General features: G+C 40.6%; 1 protein-coding gene across 1 annotated transcript in view; it reads right to left on the bottom strand.

Moving 5' to 3' along the window:
* LPCAT1 (lysophosphatidylcholine acyltransferase 1) overlaps window positions 1-24,967 on the bottom strand; it is a 60,641-nt gene extending 35,674 nt beyond the window's left edge. The window contains exons 1-6 of the mRNA XM_064443222.1: window positions 24,612-24,967; window positions 17,865-18,007; window positions 16,156-16,370; window positions 6,378-6,490; window positions 4,788-4,848; window positions 2,262-2,320 (exon numbers count right to left, since the gene is read on the bottom strand). Coding sequence (XP_064299292.1) covers window positions 2,262-2,320; window positions 4,788-4,848; window positions 6,378-6,490; window positions 16,156-16,370; window positions 17,865-18,007; window positions 24,612-24,728 — 708 coding nt within the window. The 5' untranslated portion in view covers window positions 24,729-24,967. The remainder of the gene's footprint in view (window positions 1-2,261; window positions 2,321-4,787; window positions 4,849-6,377; window positions 6,491-16,155; window positions 16,371-17,864; window positions 18,008-24,611) is intronic.
* Window positions 24,968-27,291: the final 2,324 nt, after the last annotated feature.

Below are 27,291 nucleotides of genomic sequence, written 5' to 3'. Positions count from 1 at the left end.
TCAAGCTAAAAGTAGTGGGGTGACTGCACACAATGCATATCTGGAATTCACTGGCTAAGCGAAGATCTTAAGGAATTCCCTCCTAAACCTTAAATTCTAATATGTGTCAAACAAGGTAACAAACAGGAAGCCAAAGTTTGCTAGAAATGGTGTCGTACTGTATGAAAAACAGTTCTCTCCCTACTCTGTTGTTCTTACTTGCTACCTAACTCCTAACTGCATCCTAAACAAAATAAATCTCACCTTCATGTATCACATCATATTCCTCCTTCCTCTCCTCATTCTAACTTTGCTGCAACTCTTCTGCAGCCTGCAAGCTAATCTAAAATTTAAGCAATAATAGCAATTGTGCCGCCAAACCCTTAATGCTTAGTGGAAGTAGATTGTAGGAGGTTAAATGACACTGTAAAGCGTGAAAACTTAAGTGTTTTACTTTTTCCTAATACTTCCAATTGCTGTAAAATTCCATACACAGATTCAGGCCAACTCTGATGGATATCTATATAAATATTCACCGTTTCTTTTATGACATTTCATAGTAATATTAAAAAGTTATGAAAACTCATGATGATCATAAATTTACATTGTTTTACCTCAATGTGAAAAGCTCATAATTCCTGTTAATAGAGTATCAGGAATTTTTAATACTAGTTTACAAACGTTGCATATTATGTAATACAGGCAATAATGACATTTCACTATGAAAATGGATTTTTGAAGATATTTGCAGATGAACGTTTGATAGCTTTATACTGTTTGATATCGCTATAAATACGCCTGCTATTAACCAAAAGTAACAAGGTATATTAAGTATGACATAAGGCCTGTGCATACTTGCAATTTAAACTGGCAGTGCAATAAAGGTTTAAAAATATTTTTGGAAAGTAATCTTTTTTCTTGAAAATAAAAGAATTATGTAATTAAAAGTCCCAGACAACGTACTACAGTGCACTTAATACTATGCAAGCATAACAGGCTGCTATACTTGTCACAGCATCCACAAAGATAATTTTTGCGTTTGTTACTGCAAGCTAGTTGACGGCCATCACACCTTGTCTCAGTCAAGAGCAAGTGGTGGTCTATGCATATTATCTTTGCTTAGATTCTTTTATTTTTTATTCAGGCATGTTTTACATCCACCTGTAAATTGACAGAAAGAACAATGGATGGAAACACTTTAAATCATAAGCACTCAGGTACCAAGAGGAAACAAAATCCTTCCTTAGATCGAGGCATGGTTAATGGGCTAGTCAGGGAGAGACGACATGAGACCTTCTGATGTGACGTGCATCAACAAAGAGACAAGGTAGTCCTTATTTTACTTCTGACACTCCTCCTGTCCTCCCCTAAACTTCTATTTTAGAAGGGGACAGACTGGACCCGAAAATAGCTCCAGAGGTCTCAAAAAGAAACTTCAAGTATAAAAGCTAACAAAGTTCACTAGGAAGCATCTTCTAGTTAACCAAGGAATGTAGACAGACAGGATTCTGGCTGCAATAGGACAGGAAAGCATCTACAACAGGTAAACTGAATAATAAAACAAACAAAAAACCCACTTCTGTGCTTTCCCATAGGGTGGATCATGAGGTGGAGCGAGTGAGCCTTGCCTTCATTTGTTTATCTTTACAAGCATTTGTAACAATTATTTTGTTTAGATATTGTAAACAAACACTAATTCACATGTATAATTTACATGAATCTGGTTTATATTGAAGGACTACTCCAAATTAGCTGGTGTCTTGCATTCCTTAGCCTAGTGTATAGAACATTAAAACATGGACAACAAGACACCTTATAAAGGTGCTGAGGTCCCCAACACATTATTATCATTTAGCTAGTTGCGTTAATTTGTGACTAACACCGCCACAGGCAGGAGGTGCAGAAGCATCTTGATAAATGATATTAATAAATGATAGTAAGAAAACTCTCCAGCACACACTGCAGCAACAGGGAGCGCATGGGAACACAGATCCTAGACAGAAATTGACATTTGTCTTGTCAGTTGTACAGTGCTACTTGTAATGACCTGAATAACTTTCAGAGCAGTGTTTTAAAGGAGTAACCTAATAAAAGCAGAAACATTTGAACTGTCTCAGTTAAGACTATTTATATTGCTAGAGGGTTATGGAATACATACTTAGCCAATAAGCATTTATTAATGCTTTCCAAATTTCTAAAGCTAATTATCTAACCTGAAAGATTACAGAAGTGCCAATGTATTTAGAAGAAAATGCCCCATATTTACTGCAAGCTGAACTTACCAGTTTGTTTGGATAACGTAAAACCACTGGCTGCACAGGAACTCCAGGAATAAATGCTCCTAGAAGGCACATAAGAAACATCATTACTTTATAGTGCATTTTAGTACAGAAGAAATTTATTGCAGTAAAGAAAAATGTTATACAATTACTGTGCTGGTATGCATAAAAATTAGTTGATAGTGAAAAAATAAGATCCAAAAGTAGCCTCAAAAGTAATCTAAAAGCAAGCACTGAAGAATGACAATGTACACCCACCATTAAGAATGCTTGCTTGCATTCTCTAAATTATCCTCTACCACTTACGTAAGTTGTCATGTACACAAGTTAAAGCCCAGTACCAAATTCAGCTTTGGAAATCTAAAAAAAAAAGTATGTGCAAGATACTTAAGTCAATATATTCCCTGAGGTCAACAGTATTTTTTGATGAACCTAAGCTTTCTTATGCAAAAGGAGCTTTTTATTTTTAGCTGAGCAATATTGATTTATAGGAAATTTATCATCTCCAAAGTAACAAAATTAATTTAACTTCTTTTCTCCCACCTTAATTCCCCTCAGAAGGGCTTATTTGTTTATTCAGTAGGTATTGCTTCATTTCATATGAAAGCTATAGTTCTGACAAACAAGTAGCACAAGATCTATAAATATAATTTTCTAAACATTTTCTTGGTTTCTAGCACAAAGACCAGGTAAGCATGACAAGTATCTTGCTCAAGATTTCTCTAAGCATCTTTACTTTGTGAAAACAGCTAATAAAGACAGCTTTCACTCAAACTATGTTTTTAATAGCAATTTACTAAGTTCTGCCTAATATTTCAATTAAAATTAAGAACTGAACGATGGAAGTATACTGTGTTCTTAGCATTACATTTGCTTTACACAATAATTGCACAGATGTAAAAGAATTGTTAATGGAGTATGAATATCTTTAAATGAAGGTTGTCCAACTGGGATACTGCAGAGGCTTGGTTCTTGGCCCAGTGGTACTTCCTATTCAGTCTCAAAAAACAGCCTAAGCAACTTTTGAAAGAACCCAAAGATGACAAAATATGAGTGGTAGATGACAAGACTGTATTTAAACAAGACTAGACTAGCTTGCACTGTATGACTAGCTCACATGAACACAAAACTAAAAAAAAAAACAATCAAGGGGTGTAGGCCACGAGTAGAATGGGGAAAGGCATTCTGAAAGCTGTTACTTGAATAGAGACCTAAAGTAATTTGATATAAATGAGGAATTTTAAATCAAAGGATTTCTGAGAGGCTGGACAGATACAGAAGCAGGTTCCAGTAGCAAAAGTGAGACAGTCAAGAAGCAGACAACAGCAGCATATACTAGACCAGAGGGGAGGAAGATAGGGGAATTTGAGGCAGAAAGTATATGGTGCCTGGAATGTCTATGGCACAGAGGGAAGACAGGGAACCAGAGTTTTAATGAAGGACTCAGGCTGGTTTTCAAAGCATGGACAGGATTCAGGTGGAGAGAGAGGGAGAGTAAAGAGCAAAAGAAGTGGATGTTCTCCTAACCACCATGCATTCATCTAAAAAGGTGAGAGCTGAAAGGGGAGGAAGAAAAGCTTTTTGAATGTTTGCTCAGGAGACGATACTGGGATTCCTTCAGCCAAATGAATCAGTTGCAAGGAATCACAATGCTGACTCATTGCATGATATTCTAATACTGATATGCAAGTTGTAAGCAACACAAAATATAAGATGCACAGTAAGAACAGAACACAATGAGCTAGGCAGAAACCTAGGAAGAGTCAAAAAAACACATTCACAACTGCATCGCTCGCTGTGGCCTCCTCATTCACCACATCCCTCCCTACATCATAAAGGCAAGTTTACATTAAACATTAGTTGTTCACTGCAGTATTGAAATTGCTCGCTATTTTAACTGTAGTTTACAGCTGCAACAACGTTCAGTGTTATAGCCTCTTTTAATCTGATAAACTAAAAGGGTGATACTAACTGAAAGGAGCTTAGAATGTCTTTGTTAAACAAAAAAATATTGTAAAAAAGTGACAGCCTCTGTAACATTGCTATACCGGCAAGATTCTTGTTCCATCTTCACCAGAATGCAACTCAACAGAAGACTTCAAGAGGAATCAACCACATACAACACAGCAACAAATCCTACAGCAGCCTGAAATAGATACAAGCTGATACACTGTAAAGCTTAATGCATCTAAATGCTGCATGACAGACCCAAAATAGGAAATGGAGGGGGCAAGAAAAAAAACAAAACAAAAAACAAGAGACAACCACAAACAAAAACCCAGTAAGAAATATCAGTCCTTCAGCTCTTATGCATGTCAGAAGGCAAGGAAGAAAAATCAGAAACATTTTGCTCAACAGTGGAACTATGATCTTTTTGTAGCATCAGAATATTTGTATTCCAAGTCCACCCTACTGCAAGATTTTTAACTCAATTTCTGCAACAGCAAGCAAATTACAATGCAAGTGGTATTTCAGAAAATGAAGATACAAGATCATTCTGTAGAGAACAGAAGTGAGCATCATACCTACCAGGCTTGAATGTAATTAGACAGGATCGGTTTGTGCAAGTGCCCTCTGGGAATATCATTATCTTGAAGTGAAAAAAAAAAGTTGACTTAAATATTTCAATGTGGATTTACTTATAAACACATCTTTTCAAAGCTAATGTTAAGTGATTACAGCAAAAAAAGTTCTCAGGGAAAAACAGTTCAGTTAGAGTAAAGAAAAAAATAGTGCTCAATAAAGTCATCATGTAAAGGTCTGTCTTAATAGTCAAAATATTTTTCTGTATCTGTCAATTTGCCTGTTTCTTGACCTGTGATAATAATTCTATTTGATTGGAACATTGACAGCAACCAGAAACACTGGCAAATCAAGAGAATTTTCACAAAAAGTTTTGGTGCTGGTAAAAATACCACATTCTGTTTTGCACCAAAACAACATTGCTGCTCCCAAGCTACCTGCTTAGAGGCTAAGAAAGACTTATTTTCTTTTTGCATTTATTACTTGGCATGTGCACAGATGTCAATGATAGAGGCTGAAAATATCTGAACGGAATTCTAACAAGGCAAAAATGCTCAAGTGGAAACCAATTCGGAAGAAGAGGTTAGATTGTTAAAAAAAGAGTTTCTGACAGCAAAAAGCCAAGAACTGCTGAAATTTTGTTGAGTTACAGAAGAAGATATGTCATAAGGGGACAAAGCAATGGACTAGGATTAACATTACTAGTTTTACTGCCCACTCTGAAACTAACTTGCTAGATATTCTGGAAATCACTTCAGGTCTGCAACTCAGTTTCTTTATCTGTTAGTAAGAGTATTTACCTTTTAAAGTGCTTTGAAATTTATTGATTAAAGTCATGATGTGAAAGCTATATATTACCTTTCTGTCACGTTGTTTTTAACTGTTCATAATGTTTCTGTAGTCCAGTATGTGGCTGTAACCACTGTAGTAGTAACAATGCCATGAAAGACATGCTGTATCTTCATCTCAGAAATTCAAAAGAATGCTTCAAGTTTTCAAAATAATGACACACTTCTAGAAAATGGAGACCTTAGGTAGTCATCCCCTTCCTTCCCCATTACTCTCTTCCAAGGCACATTATAAATAGTCATATTTCAGGTGTAGAAAAAACCCTGACCCACTTATTTTAGCAACGTTTGAATTGTTGTTTAATAGAGGTATACTCCAGTTATTGGAACATCTGAATTGCTTGGGCTATCTTGTACAGAATTGAATCTCCAACAATGATAGTATGCCAAAATCTTGAGAAGAACAAGAACACACACTACTCCCCCATGTATTCCACTCAGCATCTGATTATTTTCTCCTCAGAGGACTTTCTAAACCTGCTGTGGTCTGTCCATTTAGTATCACTTAGAGCTGTACTCCCATGTACTTACCCAGTCTCCCTTTGAAAAACACTGCAATGAAAAGCTAGAGTGTTGTACAGGTAAGAATCTTATATTATGTCTTCTAGAAGGAGGGGGAACACCACCCCCTCCCACCCTCCACCCACCCACCCCCCCCACCTAAAGCATACCACAAAGGAATAAAGTAAATTGCTGATCCAAAGCCTGGTAATGCCAAATACAATCTGTCACACATAGTATACAGTACCTGTGGCCATTTACCATCAGACTGAGCACGTCTCTTTATCTCTTCAACAGTTTTCCTGCGAGAATCCTGGTCTGACCGAGATACAAATACCGGTCGGATGTATTTTATTAGAGCTGAAGAGGAAGGGAAAAAAAAAAGCAAAACAGCCTTAATTTCCCCCTTGTTTGAAAAAAGATTCCTCCCACCAGTAGTCCTCTGGACAAAAATTTGGCACAAGTATGTAACTACTACACTGCAAACTTAAAATATTTATCTGAATCATTCAGTTTTATTGAAATATTTTAATGAATTCCTGTGAGGAAAACCATTTTCATAATTTTGGCACTTTGTACTTGTCCAATTTTTAATAGACCAATACACACAGATCACAATTTTAAAACATGATTGTACATATTATGTATAGTTTTCTGCGTCAAAGCAGCTGTGGCTGACTATAAGCCATTTCCTCCTACCACAAAAATCACAAAATCTATAGCCACCCCCAACCCAGCAAAGCAGTAGGAACCTCCCAAGTGCTTCCAAAAGACATCCTGCGGGTCAAACTAACAGTCTTTAGAGTTTTTTGTCTCCTATGACAACTCAGTTCACTGAAGGTACAAAGATACTCCATACACAGATTCCATTATCTTTTCTGAGGAATCAGCATGATTAGAAGAAAAAGCATGATTATTTTCTGACCTGTCACCTGTTTGCCTGTTCCTCATACTACACGAATGAGATCTCAGGCACCCTCTTCCTGGCTCAGTGGGAAACCTCTTATACATAGTCAGACACAAAATGAGTGTGAGCAAGAATCAGAAATCAATCCACTATATCCTCTCCGTGCATGGCTGTCACAAGGACACCGAGGCCCAGTTGCAAAATCTAAGTGGCACATACAACTCTTGCAGTGTCAAAAAGCACAAAAGAAGCATCTTCAAATATACTACTTCATGCTTTTATTTAAGCAGGTTGTCCTCATATACCTTTTTATAATTTTTTTATCTTGTAATCTTATTCAAAGGTCCAAAAGTCACTAAATCATTAGCTATTCTATTTGCCTAAAATACAGATACAAAATACAGTTTTCATATTTCCAGCTACCATGAGATGAGTTCACTGACACTAGTTTTATAACCTTCTTTTGTTACGGATAGACTTGCTGCATTAATGGCACAGCCAGTGCTTAAAAGTGTGAACTAAAAAACAGCGTAAGGAATTACGGTCCTGTACTCAGCAAAAGCTGCCGATTCTGGTCTTACCGCACCAGCAGCTTAGTTGGCTCTCACCAAAATCCTTCTACGGTTCTGCAAAACTAACCCATCACACCTTACAGCAAGCTCCCAAACATTCAGCCAGCCTCCAAAATACTGTTTTATCCCTCAAGTTGCCAAAGCTTAAGAGACAGTATATCAGAGAAGAGTTACCATACTCTTGCACTTTTTCCTACATGGCTGCTCTTAGACACTATCCACAGAACAATGCTTACTACAGGAGCAAAGATCATCACAGGCCAGCTGACGTTACTGCTGTGAGAAGGCAAAAACACCCAACCAACCAAAACAAAAACAAACAAAAAAAAACCCCAAAACAAAAAAAACCAAACCCAAAACTAATTACAAAACCAAACACAGAAAAGAGAACAAATAGACAAGCAATAAAAGATGGAAAGGAAACTATACTTGGTTTCGTAACTCTTCATTTTGTTTCTTAGTGATGCTACTCCTGAGATTCCCCCACTGCTGCAAATTACTATTCTATAGCAAAAACATTACCAAGTAAAAGCAAGCAAAAAAATACTCAAACCTCCTCAGCCTTCACCCTCAGGTTTCTTTTACATTAGGCCCAAACAATGGAATTCAGGTTACTTCAGGCCAAGGAATGAACAAGTCATTCCAGAGCTCTGAGGCTCTTATCTGATCTGTCACCATTTCAACCTATCACACAAAATTTTAGCCTAATGGGGAGACAGGGTGATCGTATTGTGTCTTACTTCCTTAGGGATCAGATTAAAAACCTGACAGAATTCTTGTTTTAACATTAAACAGCAACTTAAGAGCCTGTAAGACACCAACTACTGGGCCCTTAGTGGCTAAGTTCAACAAATTAAGTGAAATTGAAACTTTCAGTCATCAGCAAGGAGCTGCAAGTACATACCAAGGGGAAGACTAGCTCTGTACTTGCCTTTCCTCATAGTCTTTTCATAACCACTTTTGAAAACAGAGCACAAGGCTACACAGACCTTTACTCTCACCACATATTTTCACATTCAGTAAATAGGAATCTGAAAATTTAAAGGCTGTACCAAGTCAATCTCTGAAAGAAGCAGTCAGGATCAGGGCCAAGGTCTGTAAAGAGAAGCTGAGAAACATACCAAATAGGTGGGCATGATGAGACTGCAGTCAAAGTCAAGTCAAAACACAGGGACTGCAGACAGTACTATAAGGTAGTATATATGAGGCAAGGAATAGACAGGGCTAGAGCAAAGTCATGGCAGGAGCAAAAAGCAGCATGCATGAAAATGCTTCAGACAGCCGGCATACTGAGTAACTAAAGGAAGCACGCAGAACTGTGCAATATGCTTAATAAACAGAACATAATCTTAACCCTCTCTGCTCATGAGTTTAACTGTCCAAGGCTGATTGTAACCACATAGTAAAAACAACAGGTCAAGTATTCAAGAGATGATGAAAGAAGTGCTTGCCCCTCTCCTCTCACTCCATTAAAACCACCTTTAAATCATGAATTCTAGTGGGTCCTGGTAGACCATGCCTCAATTCACAAAATTGACCTTGTCAGTGTCATAATTTCAACTTTTTATCTAGCTGTGTCAGTCCTACTTGATGTAGTCACTCTCATCCTCAATTTCAGCTCATCACAAGTGGTCCTGAAGGCAGGTGACACATGCTGTACTCCACCTTCTTAGGTAGGTCCCTGCAGTTTAAACAGCACTGCCAGTAATTTGTCAAAACCTCTGCCTTGCAGGGCAGCCGGAATGCCGCAGAGAGGCTAACCAATGGAAAGCTGCTCTAGCACGAATCAGCCTTTTTTAAGAGAGCCTGCAAAAATTCACTATTGCCTTAATTGCAGGGTGGCAGCTCCAACTGATTTCAGAACCACAGCTCCGATGCAATCATTTCAAGCACCAGCTGATGGATAAGCAAAAAAGGTTTCTCTGATGAGCTGAACACACAAAATTGGTGTCAGTGAACTTCTTAGGACAACAGGAAAAAGAAAAAAGGTATATCATCTCTCTATTTCCAGGCAAATATGGGTGAGGAAACCTTGTTTCAAATCAAGACATTAAGTGCTATTTAACATGCAATAGAAGAAAGTATTGTAACAAACCATTTAAATTATGCTTGACAGTTACAACCAGAGAATAGATAAAGCTATACTGGTAGCATCACCACTGGTCTACAAGGCATCAGAGAACACAAAAAGCAACGGAATGGCAGCGTGGCACTAAATACTGTCCTTCTAAAATGTATCCATACACACATTTTTGAGTAGGCAGTTACATTTTCACCACTGTAGAAACAGCAGTGATGGATCTGCTGCAAGGATAAAGAATGCTGAACCTGAAGCTTTCAGTTGGCCTCTCCCCCGATACAACACAAAATCCCATCACGTACATTCCTCTGACACTGAGATGGCAACCTACAGAGCCAGTACACACTGACTCTCTTTGCATTTAGCATGGAGGTAGACTGTGTAATACAGGTTGCCTGGCACTGGGATATCCATTTCCAGTATTTACTCCTTGATTTTTCCTACTATGGGAAAAAATAGACAATTTTCCCAATAGCAGTTGCCCTCTTGTGCATTCTGTATTTAGGGCTTCCAAAAATATGAAGGTTAAGGGTCGAAAAGTGCTATCTTGGGATTAGTTTTTAAGAGCTGCCTTACTCAAATGAACATGCTCACAAAGTTTTGAACTCACACCTTTTCTAAGTAATATTTAATATGAAAAGTATTGAATAGAAATTGAAAGTATTGAAAATATTGAAGGAATATCTAATATAAAATTGTTCTTTTATGCAAAGAAGAGAAGAAAAGAAATCTGCAAGGGGCTCAAAAGTCTTCTGAAGGTTACAGGGAAAAAAAGCATTAAAGTTCCAGAATAAAATGGCTTCCTGTGTATGTGGACATAGAGACCTTAAAATGGAGAAAGAAAAAAAAAACCAAAATCAAACTCACACACAACAAATACACAAAGTTGTATCAATGCACAAAACTGAAATCAACCCAAATTAGGACCTTTTCCACTTGGAGTTATATTGTTCTTATAGAAACAGTGTTACTGTAGCCATGGTACTCTACACAAGATTTACAAAATTAGTGGCAAAGTGTTGATCTTATTAAAGCAACAAAACACAGAAATACATACTTTTTTGACCCACGCTGGAACCAAAAACTAAAGCTAAATACGTGTCAAGAACAACTTCTCTGAACTTGACTAAATATTTAGCATATAGATCCCCTGACAGAAGAGATACCAAGTATTCCTAGCATAAGTGCAGTGTTAATGGGAAAGTTCTCCCTGTTTCCAAAGAGAAAGGCGGTCTGTAAGACAAGGAGAGGTCAGTAGCGGGAGGTAAATAATCACTGTACACTTTAGCTTTAACGGAATTAAATTCCATGGTATTTGAGTTGATCTTTCAAAATGTGATCTATTTCCTTCAGGGACTTATTGAGGGACAAAGAACCTTTTCATATCACAAAGATTGCTGTTTGCTCTCACACCTGCAGCACCTGTATGAGGGCATGGCTGTATGTTGTAGCTTTCTGCTGTCAGTCTAAAAAGTATATCAGGAAGGCAGTTATGTTGGTTTGCAGGTTTCCTATACATTGTAGTTTGTAACTTCCATAAACAATATTAACTAGAATGCTTAAAAAAGGTGATGATGGTTTAGGCATTCCAGCAGCAGTTTAAATGAGACCTAATTGTTACTGAATTTATGGTGGGGGGAAAAAAAAAAAAAAGAGAATCCAACAAGTCCAGCATTCCAACCCAAACAATTAAGGTATACTTATAATACACAGGTGACAGTGCAACTATTTTAAGTCTCTCCAAGAGAGCTCATGTGAGGACTGAAATATTGCGGGATCACCTGGGTGCCCACAGCCTGAATGAAAGACTGCATTTTGAAACAGAAGTTTTTAAACAGAGGATGAAATGGATAAGCCTGGCAATAACTTCAAGATGCTCCTCAGAACTGGGGAGCTCATTTGTGTACTCAAGGCAGGCTACAACGCCAACATAGCACAGCGTGTTGGCATTCAAGCTGGTGACCTTAACAGTGTTGTAAGCTGCTGATTTACAGTGTATAAAGAGAAGAAATCTGTGACAACTTCACCTTACAGCAGGTTTTTCCAAAAGGGGTTTAAGGACAGTTTTGATGAACATCAGGTGTATCTAAATGCAAGATCCTCACTGAAGAACTATGGGTCTACACTTCCTTGTGTGCTTTGGAAGGTGGTGGTGGTGGTGGGAACCAAAACAAAACAAAAAACCAACAAACAACTGGGGTGAAGGGCTGGATGATTAGGTTGCATAACTTTTCACAGAGCTGATGAGTACGTAATTTGTCATCTTTTAAGTTCCAAAATGAAAACATACCCAGTTACCACATCATAAATACTTCCCACTGAATTACTTATTTTCTTTTAGTCATGATGCTCAAGGAAGGCCTATAAAGCACTTTCAGAAGATGTACTTGAAAAAAAACTGAAAAATTTACTAGATGTGGAGAAACACCCCACAACAGAATTGATAGATTTTACAGCACACTATGATTCTCCCTTTTTCTATAGCTATTCTGTATTCTGCCAAGTACAAATGACTTCTTCCCCCTTTATAAACCTAAGCTAACTTATTCCCCCGCTCATTTCACAGGTACCACAACTTCCTCTTTTTCAGAGGGTGAGGTTACAGATGTTGAGAAGTTGCTTGAAGTTTAAATTAGCTTAACTAATTTATAAGATCAGACCACAGATTTTTCAAAGTTGTCCAACAAAATTGCCATGGAATCATATTTGCTGACAAATCCCTTTTTGATCCTACTGAAACATTTCTGCAGTAGCACTGACCACTTCAGCAATGAAAAAGAACTTTTATCCAGGTTGCTTTACCAGCCAAAAATAAGGCAGTCAAGTGTAACTATCCAGAATTTATGCAAAGAGCTTGTCCTGACTTGAAGTGGGGTCCAATAGACAAAACAGGAAAATTTAAGTACCTGTGCTAATGCATTAATTGATCTAACTTCTTCAGCCAACATAAGGTGCAACAGACTCATAGATGTCATCTTCCCTGGGCTGCACACTTTACATTGAAGTGGTCCAATGAACTTCACACCTCAACCTACCAAAACCCTGGGAAGCCATTGTGCAGAAAGAGATGCCCTCCTTCAGCACCGTGGTAGCGTGCTCCACCTGTTCTGGCTTTCTCTACTTACCAGATACTGATTTTTTTATCATAGTTGAAATCTCATTTATATTTGGGCAAGCAGTTCATCCCCAGAGTTTGTTAATGTAGCATGTGTGGCAGGTGGGTAATTCTCTCCACTACCGCCACCAACTGAAGAGAGCATAATTCCTCTGTCAGAGCAAAAGAGCATTTTTTAAATTTGGTTTTTCTTTTCTTTTCTTTGTTTTCCTAAAAAGAAGGGAATTGTCTGAAGGACTGACAAGACTTAAGTCTGAAATTAGACTCTGTGGTCCAGGAGAGCTGCCTTCACCTTAAAAAGCAATAAAAGACTCATATACAACAAACACTTGTGGAATACTTCTAATCCCATAAAGAACAGCCTATTAATCGTCTGGACTTAAAAGTGGATCAAAAGCTTAATGTTCCATGACTGGCAAACTAAGGGTACAGTAACACAGGCAGCAGCTTCAGAAGCCTATTAAAATATTTTCAGAACCAATCCTGGTAACCAGTTATCAATCAGATCTTTTTGTGCCTGCTAAAGCACCTGATCCCTCAGGTACACAATGCACAGCATCCTGATAAACACTGTCATTACATAAGAAACCCACTTATTTTATCATATTTGGATATAGTTTGGGTTAGAAGGCACCTTTAAAGGTCATCTAGTTCAACCCCCATGAAGATGAAGTAGATGATGTACTCTTCACCCAAAGTCCTCACCCTTGGAAATTATCTTCCAGTTTCCTCTGCTGCTTCATTTTTTACATGCTGAAAAGTCTGCTCACAGAGTTAAATGAATGTACTTTTTTCAAAACTTCCCAGAAGATTATGAATGACCATTAACAAGCCTCAATTAAGAGATAGCAAATTTAGGATTACCAGTGGCTGGCTCCAAAACTTCACTGGTGATGATACAATGAGTTTGCAAGACTTACAAAACTGAATAACATAAAAAACAATTCTGACCTCTCTGGGATAAATTCTAGATGAACGTCCATAGTGTTGACAATTTACCACACAATTCAAGGAAAACATGACCACCTTTACACAGATAGCATAAGAGAAATACCAGTTGTCCAATAACATGAAATACATTTTTCTGTGTGTCCATGTAGACAAGTGTAAATAACATTGGAATTAAAACACTAGAAAAATGGAGGGAGGATGGTCAGTAGCATCTGCTTCACAGAAAACATCTTTCAAGCAGTAAAAAAAACACACCACCAAAAAAACCCAACCAAAAAAAGCCCTTCTCTCCCCTGGAAAGTTTTCACTAAATTTTATGCCAAACTAATCTTTTAAGGACCATTTATTTTAATAACACAAACTGCTGTAATAATGTTGTTCATATAAAAGTATTCCTCAAAAAAGTTTTTTGAGCACTGAATCCCAGTTATGACCCTTGCCATGCCTCATTTCCATGGCATTTTTCTGAACACTTCATCATGGACTACAAAATTTTTGTGGCTGCATGACATAAAGCAAATACAGCTATACAGGACAAATACTCATTTACTTGACTGCACTGCGCATTCCACTAATATTCCATTAAATCACTATGTAGTTTTCTGGGTTTTCTGTTTTTCTGTAACTCACTGTGCTCACACATGAACAAAATCAAGTGAACAGTTTTTGAAATTTTTTGCATTAAGTCTAGACTTCCAGTTGAACCCTTTAAAAGTTACCTTAAAATGAAATCAGATATAGGAAATAGTTTGAACTACTCAATATGCATTATTTGCACTACATTCAGTGTAACTACAACCTCCTTATCCCTACAGGCTTTCCACAGGTTTTCCCACCAGTCACCACTGAATCTATTATGTGTAATGGTTAAGCAGCCATTATGGCATTTTGCCAAATGCCATTCTAACATTTCATCCCACTTCAGTAACACAACATGGCCTAGAGTCATCTAATCTAGTTTGGGTCCTCCAAACAGTCCAGGTGCAAGTAATGGAGAGCTCCACATGGACTACTTCCTTTTGCTGAGCTAGCAATTATTAAACAGTCAATTGAGTCAGCTGAGAAAGAAGATAAATCTGCTGCTGCTTCCATGGCCGGACTGCTCCTAAAACCCAAGGTGGCCTGGATATCCCTATACTGGACAGGAGTGTCAACATACCATCTCACAACAATATCTTCCTTCAGTATTGGACAAGGGAGTTAAATTTCTTTCTGTTTTCACATTATGCTTGTTTGTATACATTTGTTTTTAAAAACACGTGCCTACACCCTTTTTGTTCAAAGCATCTATTCATTTTTACCCAGATTTTTCACTGCCACAAACTTTTACCAAACACTATTAGTCAGATATTCAATGAAATCGAGATACAGCTACAGTCCTGGCCTGAGCTTTACTTGATACAGAGATCCATTTATACCAAGAGATTCCCTGTATGAAGCTTTCAAATGTAACCACTCACCATTTGTGGCCATGTCTTAGCTTCTCATTTTGAAGATGTCCTTAAAACCATATTCTCTAATGAAATTTTAGGAGGATGCCAACACCATCAGCCTGATTCCACTTAGTTGTGAAGGAACTCAAAGCTTCTGTTTAGACTTTTAAATCAAAGAGTCACTACTCAAGGTGAAAGTAAAATCTTTTTCCTTTTTATTCTTCCCTTAAAATCTACACAATGAGACACAGGAAGAATCTTTGAATGTTGCTGATCCCTAGACACAACGAAGTGGGTTTCTCCAAAATGCTTCTACACAGACTTTGGTTAGAAATATACAAGCCTAAAAGCTTACACTTTTTTTTTTTGGCACAGCTGCACCAAAAATCACAGGTCTCAAGCCTTTGTGGGAATCTACATTGGTAATTCCAAAGACAGTATTCAAACACTACTGACTTGGGCATCTGCATTTCTTGTGACTACATCTGAGTGCACAACAATCTGCTCTCACTCATTTCACACCCTGCCTGAAACAAACTTCCTGATGCGTGAAGAATTAGCAGCACTCCCTCAAGGGTACCATTCAGAGCAGACAACATTCCTAACACACATTTCTGAGATGGCACCCCAACTCGCACTAAGAAGGAAGTCTTGGCATACTTTCTTTATAGCCCCATCATAACTTGCTTTTGTATTTGTCAGGTCTTAAAATGCTGTTATTTCACTGCAAATTTAACCATGAGTTCTGTAGGATTGTTTTGTCTTTGTACAATGATTCTACTTTGGAGAAGAGGGGGGAATACACCCCTCCCCTATTCTTTCTATTGGCCAGTAAAAAAAAGCCAAACCTCACCATATATTATAGCAAAATTTTCTTTGTGTTTCAGGCCTTCTCATATACAACCACTGAACTTCCTAAGTAACCACTTTCACTTGTTCTTGAAAAATTAAGTATCTACCAACTTACTTCCCCAAACAGGAATATCTTTGCTTTCTGCTTTCATCACAATGGAGGCGAAGGTCATCGTTACTGGAATGGCATCAAAGTAGGAAGAATGGGGAGCCACAGTTAATATTGCTGCTTCTGCCGGCAATGCCCGTCTGCCTTTTACATTTATCCAGTGGAATCCACCAGCAAGCCACATCATTCTCATTATTGCTTTCAGCAAAATATCCACTATCCTGTAAAGAGTTCAGAAAAACAGTTACACTGCCACAGGAATACCTTAAAATAATGAAGAGAAAAAACATTACATAAAAACTTTGTAAGCATGATAAAAGCACAGATACGATACGCTGCTTAAACAGAAGGGGAACACTGCATAGACCTTTCTCTTTCTCAGCAGATTTAAGACCACTTTCAAGGTAAGATGATATTCAATTTCACTTCATGCCTGAATATTAATGGTTTTGCATCACAATAAAATTGGCATTTATTTTATCACTAAATTAATGTTGATTGAAACTATAGCTGTTGAGTTTCTTCTATACCATGTCTAATAACGGTTTCTAGTAATACCAAAAAAGCTCTAGTAAACCGAGTCCTGAAAAATGCTATTAGGATATTGCTAGAATGCAACAACTCTGATTCTTGTGTTCAAATTTACCTACACAAAAGAGTGGAGACTTGTAGGGTAGAGATACTCAAACACAGGGATGCCTACAGAACACATCTGGGAGCTTTGGAAACATTTATTTTTTTCCCTTTTCCTCATCTCCTCCTGAAGTGTTTGCGGTGGGGGCAGGTTGTGGGGTTTTGTTTGCTTGTTTTTTAACCTGTCTGACAGTCATGAAAACAGAAACTTTTCCTTTGAACCAACGGAGTGCAAAAACCAAACACCACAAATTGTTACACCCACAGGGACTGGAGGCTGGAGAGCAGGGTGACACCGACAAGTGGATGAAATGGGGGAGGAACAATCTAAAAAGCTTCAAAATAACTGTATACAAGATTGAAGGCAGTCCATTATTCCTTTAGTCATTATACTGATATCATTCCAAATTAAATGTAAGGTGATATGCCTCTGGTTCTCAACTTCCTTCCCTCCTGTGATGCATAATACAATCAGCTTTTCTCATGCTTGTGCCAGCTTGTGATTTTGAAGTTCTCTGCAAAAGAGGTGATATACTCCTCCCTTGCTTCTCAAACTGCAGTTTTCATGGGTGAGTGAACACTATCTTACATTCTACTTTAATTAGCATTCCAATATCAAGCAAGCACACACTTATTAATAAGCACCAAAGCACAGTACAAGCCCTCAGAGAATCAAGAGAGTTTTTGTCAATTCATCACAGGGTAGCAAACAATGGGGAGAAGCAGTTTAAAACAATTTAGAATATGCAATCTGGGCACATTCCATACTGTTGATCTTCATAACAAGTTGACATTACAGGAATAATTGAAATTGAAGGATGTCACAATGAAGCTTCACACTACATCCTCAATAAGAAATTACCAGTTTTTCTCCCTGTAATTATTGGGTCACCTGGTAAATCAAACAGTTGAGGTACTTTTACTTTCCCATCTGAGGAAAGTGTTTAAATAATTTTTATATTTTTCTTTTGAAGAGAAAAGCAGGTCTTTGGCACAGATGTCAGGTATTTCCAATCTTCTCTATTCCAAACTGCTGAACTAAATAGTTACTCTCTCAGTATTTCACCACATCAGTGACTCACTTTCGCCACCAGGAGAGGGGCTTTTCAAGCTCTTGCTCGTCAGATCCCATTGAAGCAATAAATGCAAAAGGCCAGGCCAGCAGCATCATAAAAGCAGCAAAAAAGAGTCGGATAGGGAACAGAGTCAGGGTCATGAAGGCAATCTGCAAAATTCAGAACACATACATTATTCTAACACAATCTCAGACTAAAAGAGTCAGTGATTCCTAGAAACTGATCTAAAGTCTTAACTTAAAAATATTTCATGTTAAAAACAGCATTATACACTTCAATTCCAAACAAATAATTTGTGGGGTATGTTGTCATGGTTTAACCCCAGCCGGCAACTAAGCACCACAGAGCTGCTTGCTCACTCCTCCCCAGTGATATGGGGGACAGAATCAGAAAAATGAGGAAACTCATGGGTTGAAATAAAGACAGTTTAATAGGTAAAGCAAAAGCCACATGTTTGTCAGGGACTACACCTGCATGCTCTTTTCCCTTTCTGCCGCCTCACATTAAGTAAATATTTAGCATGGGTGTGTTGTAAACCTCACTGCACTACAGAGATGTCAGTCCATCACAGCAGCTCCTAGCCAGTGATGTGTACTTCTTCAGCAGGCTGCTTTCACATGGTAATGCAGGGCCCAGCTTGGAAAACTCTTTCAGGACTGGGCAGGCACCAGTCCCTCTGCTCTATGTTCTTGAAACCAGAAGCTGTGGGGAACACTATGCAGAGACACCTCTGAACAAACATCCAAACACACATACAAGTTTATGTTCCAGACCTGTGCTAACAGGCACAACCCCTTGGAAAGCAGAGGTTTTCAAGAAGTTAACCTCCCTGAGAAGCCACAGTGAACCTAGTTGCTTCTGTACCTCCTCCAAACACTCTAGTTCTCAGAGAGCCCATTCTCAGCCAGTCAGCCCTCTGCCTTCAACCTTGGTGAAAAACATGTCATGTTGGAAGTTCTCCCATGGTATTTTGAAGAATTCTCCCAAAAGTAGGGCCCTTCCTGAGCTGTTTGGAGCTGTTCCTAACTGTTCTCCAGAAAACACAACTTTGCAACTATCTGTGCAATGATCCACTTGCTCCAGGAAACAGTTCCAGGAGCCAAGAGTCCTATCTTTCTCACTCAAAGGACAGGAAGAAAATAAAAAAGCTCCTGAAGTAGAGGAGGGTATAGCATCAGATGACTGTCTAAGGGAGAGAGAGGGAACCGAAGACTGTGTGAGGCTAACTGAAGTAGCACTAATGCTCCTCAAGCTGTACAATGGAGGCTAGCAGAAGACAACACTATGAAACAGAAGTGCCGTGTAAAGAAAGAGAATTCAAAAAGAAATACGCTACATATTCACAGGTGCACCAGAAGAGGTAGAAAAGTACTTTGCAGCATCACAGTGGCTGGGCAACGATGAGTAACAAGGCATAAGGTGCTGTCTCATGTTGTGCTTAATCTGATGCATCTCCAGGCTGCTGTGGAAAGCATTATTCATATTTTTCTTCTCTTCCCTGATGCAGATCTAGTCATCATGCAGCTCAGTTTTCCATTGATCAGTTCCTGCTTCCTCTTACTTCCCAAAACAGCTCAATAACCAACTCACCCTGTAGCTGCACAGATCTGTAGATCTAGGGTAGAGGCAGGGAACACACAGCAGGAGAAAACCCTAAGCTACCAGTTTCAAACCCTAAGCTACCAGCCCACTGCAATGCCAGATTTTATAGTGATGGTTCAGACTGGCACCATGATCTTATAGCAACCATGGTCTCACTCCCCAGAACAGGATTCTACCAGTCCTGGGTGGACAGCTTCAGCTGCAGAATTAGAAGAAAAAGGAATTTTTTTCTTAGGCTAGTTACCCAGACAAACCAGTTCAACTTCCTAAATTGGCAATGGTCAGATGAGCACTGAAGTCATACCAACTCATGCAACTCTGCATCCATGGAGAAGACCACCACGTCTGAGAGCAAATAGGGGAGCATTCATCTGCAAACCGGAAAAGAGAGCAGCTGCCTTCTAGGCTCATAAGATCAAAAGGACCAGCTGTCAAGAAAAAAGGAAACAAAATGCAGGCGAGGACAGAGTCCTCTGGGATTCACACCCTCTTCCACTCCTCAAAGTCCCCTCCTGTACCAGGGCAAATCTGAATTGCAGGTGACTGGCAGTGACCTATTTAGTCTTTTGCATCTCCGTAGCAATCCTTTGTATCAAAGATCACTTCAGAGCCACATCACAGAATGGAAGCGGTAGTTGCATCCACAAGGTTGTGAAAGATGGCATAAGCATTTAGAAAAGGCCTCTTGGTCCAGAGACAGCAGTGGTGGAAATGGCCAGCAGGAATCAGCTCCAAGTACACAGGTATATGGCGTCTGGATGCGACATCTGCCTCTTTTTGTAACAGGTTGTAGCGCAGCAGCTGCCCACAGAAGAAACCTGGTAGGAGGATGAAGTAGTATGTTTGGCCCCTGAAGAAGGTTATGTATCAACAAAGACACTAACATTTGAAAAGTAGTTCAGTCTACTTCTATGTTCAGACACCGTACTGGGTAAGAAAGCTTCTATCCTGTAAAACCTACGTACAGTAGTAGTGTCACTGTCAGACAGTAAAAGGGAGAAGATCCTGTTCCCACTGGCCACTGTCAGGGATCAGAATGCAGGAGAGACACTCCCGGTCTGATCTTGTACAGGTATCTTATTTTGGTGATCATACTTCTACATATTTAGGACATTCATCCAGACATGTTTTCTATTAAGATTAAGAATTTTAGCTGGTAATAAGTCATATGTAAACACGTGTGTTTTGAGATACATTTAAAAACCTCTAAAGATCCATCTGGAGCTATACCTTGGGAGGTTCAGCTCATGACTGATTTTCTCAAAAGGGGTTTGACTACAGCTCACTTAACATTTGCTGCTCTACAGGAGCCTACTTAGTTTTTCAGAGGTCGAAGTCTGTGACTCTTTCACACCATATACAGCAGGAAGGGAAAAGCTGGTCTTATAGCTTGTAACGGAAAGCTGCCCTGGGAAACCGTACTCTACTGTTCTGTCAGAAGGGCTTCAATCTGGTGAAAGGCAAGTCACTTAAACTAAACAGGTATCATATGTTCTCCTCATTTAGAGACTCTGCATTCAGATTTGGGTATGAACTCACAATGAAGGCATAAAATATGAACTTAAGCCTTTAAAGTTCTCCAAAATACCAGGTCCTATGTATCTAAGCACTGTGCAGAATCGAAGAATACCCTTGTTCTTCCTTCTGTATGGCCCCATTTGCTGTCTTGAAAGTCAGTATCATAGCTCTCACGCACAGAGCTGAAAAAATTCATCTTTGAAATTAGCAATACAGTAAAAACATAATTAAAAACCAGTTTATTCACAACAAAATTTCCATGACTTATTACAAAGTAATGGTCACATACTGAACAAAAAATAAAAAAAATGAACTGCACATTTAACATGGTAGAAGTTTTCATTTTTCTCTTAAACATATCGGATAGAGACTACATCTTGCCCCACACTTCCACTTCCTGTTATCATCCCTACAGCCTCAATTCACTGAAGGTGGCACTGAAAGAGCCAAGAATTCATCCCTCAGCAATTCTGTTACTACCCACTTTCCCACTCCACAAGTTCCCTGGTTGACAGAATCATGGAGATAAATACAGGAGTAGAAATTTTCATGTGCAACTAAGCCAATCTAACAGATCATTGCTGCTAAAGAGGGTGGTCTCATTCACTTTCCCCTTGAGTCAGCTCTAGCACTTATCTGAGCTTGCAATGAGCCAATACAGCTCATCAGAGTGAAGAAAAGCAATCCCAGCAAAAGAAAATAATCAGAATACAGAAAAACACAGTAACCGGTTGGTTTAATGAACCAAATCAGCTCACCAAGGCACCAGAGGAACACCAGCGCTGGTGCAATAAAAGGGCCAGAAACACTGTAAGCAAGAAAAACGGCATCATATTGTGTTTTTAAGCAGCAGGGAAACAAAGCTACGAATGCTTTGTGACAGCTCCAGTAATGTTTCTGCCTGTTCTGCAGAGGCAACTAGAATCAAAAGCTTTGACTTATGTGATAGGTGCCCAGAGAATATTAGGATGAAGAAAATTCATGGTTAATGAAATCATGTCTGCCTTTCTTCCAGAACAGATCTTTTTATTGTAGTATTGAAATAAAACAGGGAGTTTCAAGGACAACCCCCACTGTCACCCTCAGATCAGAGTGAAATAACTGTAATTTCTACAGGAAGCATGAGACTCAGTTCTCAAACAGCCTTACTGCTTTTACACGCCTGTTATCTCCCAGTTTTTATAAAGCCAATAAAAGATCATGCGAACAGTTCCTTGGCACTCAAACGGATTTCTTTCTGCTTTTGTTCCTCCCTCTTTGTGGCTGTTCTGCCCTCTTACTTTCTACTTTTTTCCACTCCCACAGTCTCAGGCTGAAATGTTCTAAAATGCATTTACTTTGAGTTGTATTAATGAGCAAAAAGCTAATCTAACCTCTTGCAGAGTGCAGCATGAGGGAAAGATGAGGTGACAGCAAAGATAACAGGGCTATCTGACAAACCATCAGCAACAGACTGGCAGACAAAGCAGCTCACCAACTTCTTCACATTGGTGAAGACCAACCAGACCCCATGACAGGCTTTGCAATCCCAGAACTCACCTGTTAGATTCACAGGGCAGACAGTAAAACCTGTGACACAAGATGCACCTACAACTGAACAAGAAGTCAGTTCAGCTGTAATACATCATACTGAACACTCAGTAACAGGCCAGGATCGTATGGAAGAGAATGCATGCTGCTGTAATTGACTGTAAAGCTGCCTCCAGAAAGAAGTCTCTCTTTCTGGGAGAGCAGCTTTTCTAGTAAGTGAAACAGTTACACAGCTCTTCTTTAACAGCCTCTATCTCAAGCACAACTTTTAATCAGTGAGGAGGTTAGGAGAGCATGACTAAGGCAAAGAAGAAAATCTATCACAGTTCCCTATGTCAGCTTGTGTGCTTTTTCCTCACATAAAACTACAGGAATAAGATGGTGAGAAAGGCTGTGTTAAAGAACTGTGCTGCTGCACATCAATAAAAGACTGCTCATTTAAAAAGCAAGACTGAGCCACACTCTTTAGTGAGGCTATTCCTTTGGTCTGCACACTGTAAAAAACCTACAGAGCTTTAAACACATCTTGCAGTTTTCATTGAAAATAAATCCTTGAAATCCACTGGCAAAGCCCACGTCTCATACAGATGTACAGGGCAGCCCACACAGAAGGCAGGTACGTTCTACGACCAGTCGCTTCACTGGTGAAGTGGCTAAAGGTCTGTTAGGACTAATAACAGAGCAGCAATGCCAGTAGCTCATATAAGACTCAATATTGCAAAACCCATGAAACTGGTACTCTGCCCTCCCAACAGTATCTTTAAAATTCCTTACAGATAACCGAGTAGAAAGTGACATTAAGGAGACACACTAACACTACAAAACCAAAACACTGTTATTGTTATATACAATCTTAGTCCATATGAACACATGCTATCTTTATTTCTCTTCGCTCCCTAAAAGGCTTCTACATTACAACTATGTGATTTATTGAGGAAGCTGTGGATATAAACTGAATGAGGCAAATGACACAAACCTTTTCTCCCTTCCCCCATTCAAACAACCACTGAATTCAGTATTTAACTGTGTCATTCCGGGAAACTTTATTTAAAAAAGTAAAAAATCTTTTCCACTGGAGTCTACTATGAATTCCTTGGCTGCCAGATACTTAATATGAGGCACATTCCAATGTTTTGTAAATCAGGCCATACATGTCTTGTGTTAAGTATCTGGACAGCAACAGGACAACACAACGATGAACTTCGCTCAGGACGTAAGTTAAAGTTGGATCTAGAGCCCCATGATCCAAGAGGTTCAATGTTAACAGATCTTAGTTTCCACGTTGATAGGTACTGTAGGCTGTTAGGCCCCCAAAACAACAGCTTTAGGGAAGTGAAGTATTACCATGATTAAAGTAACAGAAATGGCCAGCCCCTTATTAAGTGAGCCTTCGATGGTACTTCTTCGTCTGGGAAATGACCCAGATCGTACCAAAAGCCTAAGACAAGGGCCGTGCACTCTGCATATCCAACCACCTAATGCTCACCGTGTGAAGTGAGGCAGTGGCACGGAGGCGGGGAAAAAAAAAAACAAAGGCATGCAACTGCAGATTTGCATTTTAATACCGATTATTGTCATATCACGCTACCTGTACAATGCATAAATTATGCCGCAGGGATTATTTACCCAGGGGCCAAACTTCAGATGCATGGGATGCCTCGGCCCAGGCATACCTTAACTTGCCGCTGGAACAGAGTGCCTCCAAAGGATTGTTCCCCCGCCCCTTATATAAAAAAATAAATTTAAAAAAACACAACACAAAACCAGTGGTTTTTTTTAAAGAAAGCAGCGGTATAGAAGTTCGAGAACACGCCCCGCCAGCCGCCGCTGGCCCCGCGAGCTCCCGCGCCGTTACCGACCCCTCGCCTCACGGCCGCCCCGAAGACCGCACCCCCCCGCCGCAGCCCTCCCCACACACACGGCCGGACAGACGGGCTTCCCCCGGTGCCGCCGCCCCCCGCAGCTCACAAAGGGCCGGCGGCAGGGTGCCCCCGCCCGCCGCAGGACGCGGCCCGCCAGCCGGTGCGCCGCGGGGGACGCGCGGAAGGAGGCGGCGGCGGCGGGAAGGGCGGAGGGGGGAGTCCGGGCCCCACACGCCCCTACCTTGGCTTTCTCCAGGGGGCTGAGGCGGAGCTGGTGCACGAAGGGGCTCCGCGGCGGCGGCCCGCGCTCTCGGCTGCCGGCCACGCAGCATCCCCGACCGCGGCTGCTCAACTTCATGGCGGAGAGGGCGCAGACACTGCGCAGCGACCGCTAGTCCCCGGCTAGCGGCGGGCGGACGAGCGGGCACCGGCGACTAGCTCCCTCGCCACTAGACGCCGGCCCCCGCCCTCCCGCTGGCCCGCGCATGCGCCCTGCGCGCCGGCTACAGCGGCTCGGCTGGGCGCCGGTTTCCGCGTCGGTTGCGGGGGGGGGGGGGGGGGGGGGCGTGCGCGCACCCTCTCTCTCACCGCCACCGCGTGCCGCGGCCGCCGCGCGCGCACTGGTGCACCCACCCACTCCCCCCGCTCCAGGGCAATTGTTCCCCTCGGGGCATGATGGGAGAGCGGCCCCGCCCGCCCCGCTCGCGGGGTGAGGTGAGGCGAGGCGAGGCGCCCCCCGCTGCTGGGGATGCCGCGGGGGGGGGGGGGGCACCGCAGGGGACTGGGCTGCGCGGCCGCCCTAACGCCGTGGCACGGATGGCAGCGGGGAGGAGGCGGCGGCTTGGAGGCACCAAGCGGGCGAGGAGCTGCCGCCGCTGAGGTGCGCCCCAGGACGGGCGCCTCGCCCGCACCCCGGAGCGGGGGGGCTGCTGGGAGCTTTAAAAAATAAACTGAAAACCGAAGGGGACGAGGGGAATGTCGCTGAGGCGGAGGGTGCTCGGGTGCTCTAGCAGTAACCACTCGGGCGATCGAGAACGCTGAACGCACACCTCCACCCCACCTGGAAGAAGGGAGGGTGTTTGCCAAGGCTGTGGGGAATCTTCTGTCCCGAGACAGCCTAGACTTCCTTAAATGAAGAGTCTAGTTAATTTGCACCCTGGGATCTTGACAGGGTTGGCTAAGGAAGTATCTAAGTTTGGGATTTAATAAATCTTTAAATATAAAAGAAGTTCTTGAGAAATAAAAAAAACCACTCGTGTTCTGCCTGTTTTCGAAAGATCAGTCAGAATGACCTGTGTGCTTCTTGGCTGTTTAACATCAACCACAGGCAAAACAGCAGAAAAAGATATGTAAACTGTTTGATAAAGAAATATGTAAACAGTTTGATAAAGTAAACTGTTAATGAAATATGGAAAGATATCCTCAATATCAATCATCTCACAGGTCTTACAAGACAATACTGATAGCCTTATTCAGTGAGATTTAAAGGCGAATTGGTAAAAATAACTGCAAAAACATCATGACTCCACCATTCCTAATCATTTGCCTTAGAAATGCAGAATGATCTCTGTGTGTCTTATGGATAATACCATATATACTTGTAATGGCTGAGGATATTAAATGGTTAATGTATTAAACAAATAGGTTTTGACTTTTGAAAGATCAGAAAAATTTTCAGAGGTTAGTATTCATGATATTGGGGTCTGCAAGGTTCTGCAGGCTCAGCGTCTTTCAAGATTTTTACCAAAGATCCAAAATAAACTCACTGTTAATAAAATCCATGGATGTGCTAAATGGTAACTTGGTAAATTACTGTGAGAGCAACTGCAATGTCATTTGGAGTGCTTAGTAAAACTAGTGCTTTTGAGCAGGCTTTTACAGCCAAGCCTGTATATGTTTTCCAAGAATACAAGCCAGGCCTCTGGGACAAGAGCTTGTGTCTTGGAAAAGATCGTCTAAAAACAATTTGAAGCAAGCTACTACAGATAAGGTCCCAGTGCAATGTGGCGGGTATGACTGTTGGATGTGCTACCAGGGTTACTGTACAGGAAATCAGTTACTGTGTCTATTAATGAGGCTGATACTAGAACAAGGTGTGTAGCTCTAACATTAAAGATTGGGAGGTGCTGAAAAGACCTGCCAAAATACTACAGGACTGGAGGAAATCTCTTACAACAATACATTTAAAAAGCTACATCAATATTACTTGTCAAAAAGATCTGCAAGAGATGGCTTTACTGCAGCGTTCAAATGCCTTAACAAGGAAAAAGTACAGCATGCTACAGATTTTTAATGTGGTAGAAAAAACACAGAAAACGAAGGAGAAGAATCTTCTAGGTCAGGATCTGAGATAACCTAGCACAAATGTGACTGTTTTAATCATAAACAAGCTCCTTGGTTCAGTTTGGGACTAGTGATAAGACTTACTGGCCCATGGTCAGTGTATGTGATCCAATGATCCCTTTCAACCTTAAACGCTCTGAAGTATTTTAGCTGCATTCCAAACAATTTGGCAGCCCTCTCCTTTCCTCCCTCTCCAGTGACTTCAAGCCAGTGATTAGTTCAGCCATACAGGGCTGATTTCAATGATAAATGACAGTTTTATTGAAGAATGAAGCAGAGACTCCCTCTAACAGGGCCTGTACATGGCGTGCCTGGGGAGGGGTTCGTTGCAGCTCCCCCCAGGGACCTGCCTGCCTTGCCAGCTGGTAGAAGCTGTCCTGTCAGGGCAGCAGGCAGGAGGTGGTGGCCACCAGATACCCAACACGCAGCCCCATCATTCCCCATCCAGTATATACATGCAATGAGGGTATTGGAACAGGTTCAGCTGTGAGATGCAAGCAGGCTTCTTTAGTTCTGCTAGTTGTGTTTATTAGTTTTCTAAAGCCAGCTTCCAAAAATGATCTAATGTTATTATTAGT

This window comes from Phalacrocorax carbo, chromosome 2, assembly GCF_963921805.1.
Source record: "Phalacrocorax carbo chromosome 2, bPhaCar2.1, whole genome shotgun sequence".
Taxonomy (NCBI): domain Eukaryota; kingdom Metazoa; phylum Chordata; class Aves; order Suliformes; family Phalacrocoracidae; genus Phalacrocorax; species Phalacrocorax carbo.
The sequence above is the reverse complement of the archived record's forward strand: the minus strand, read 5'-3'. Positions and strand labels throughout refer to the sequence as shown.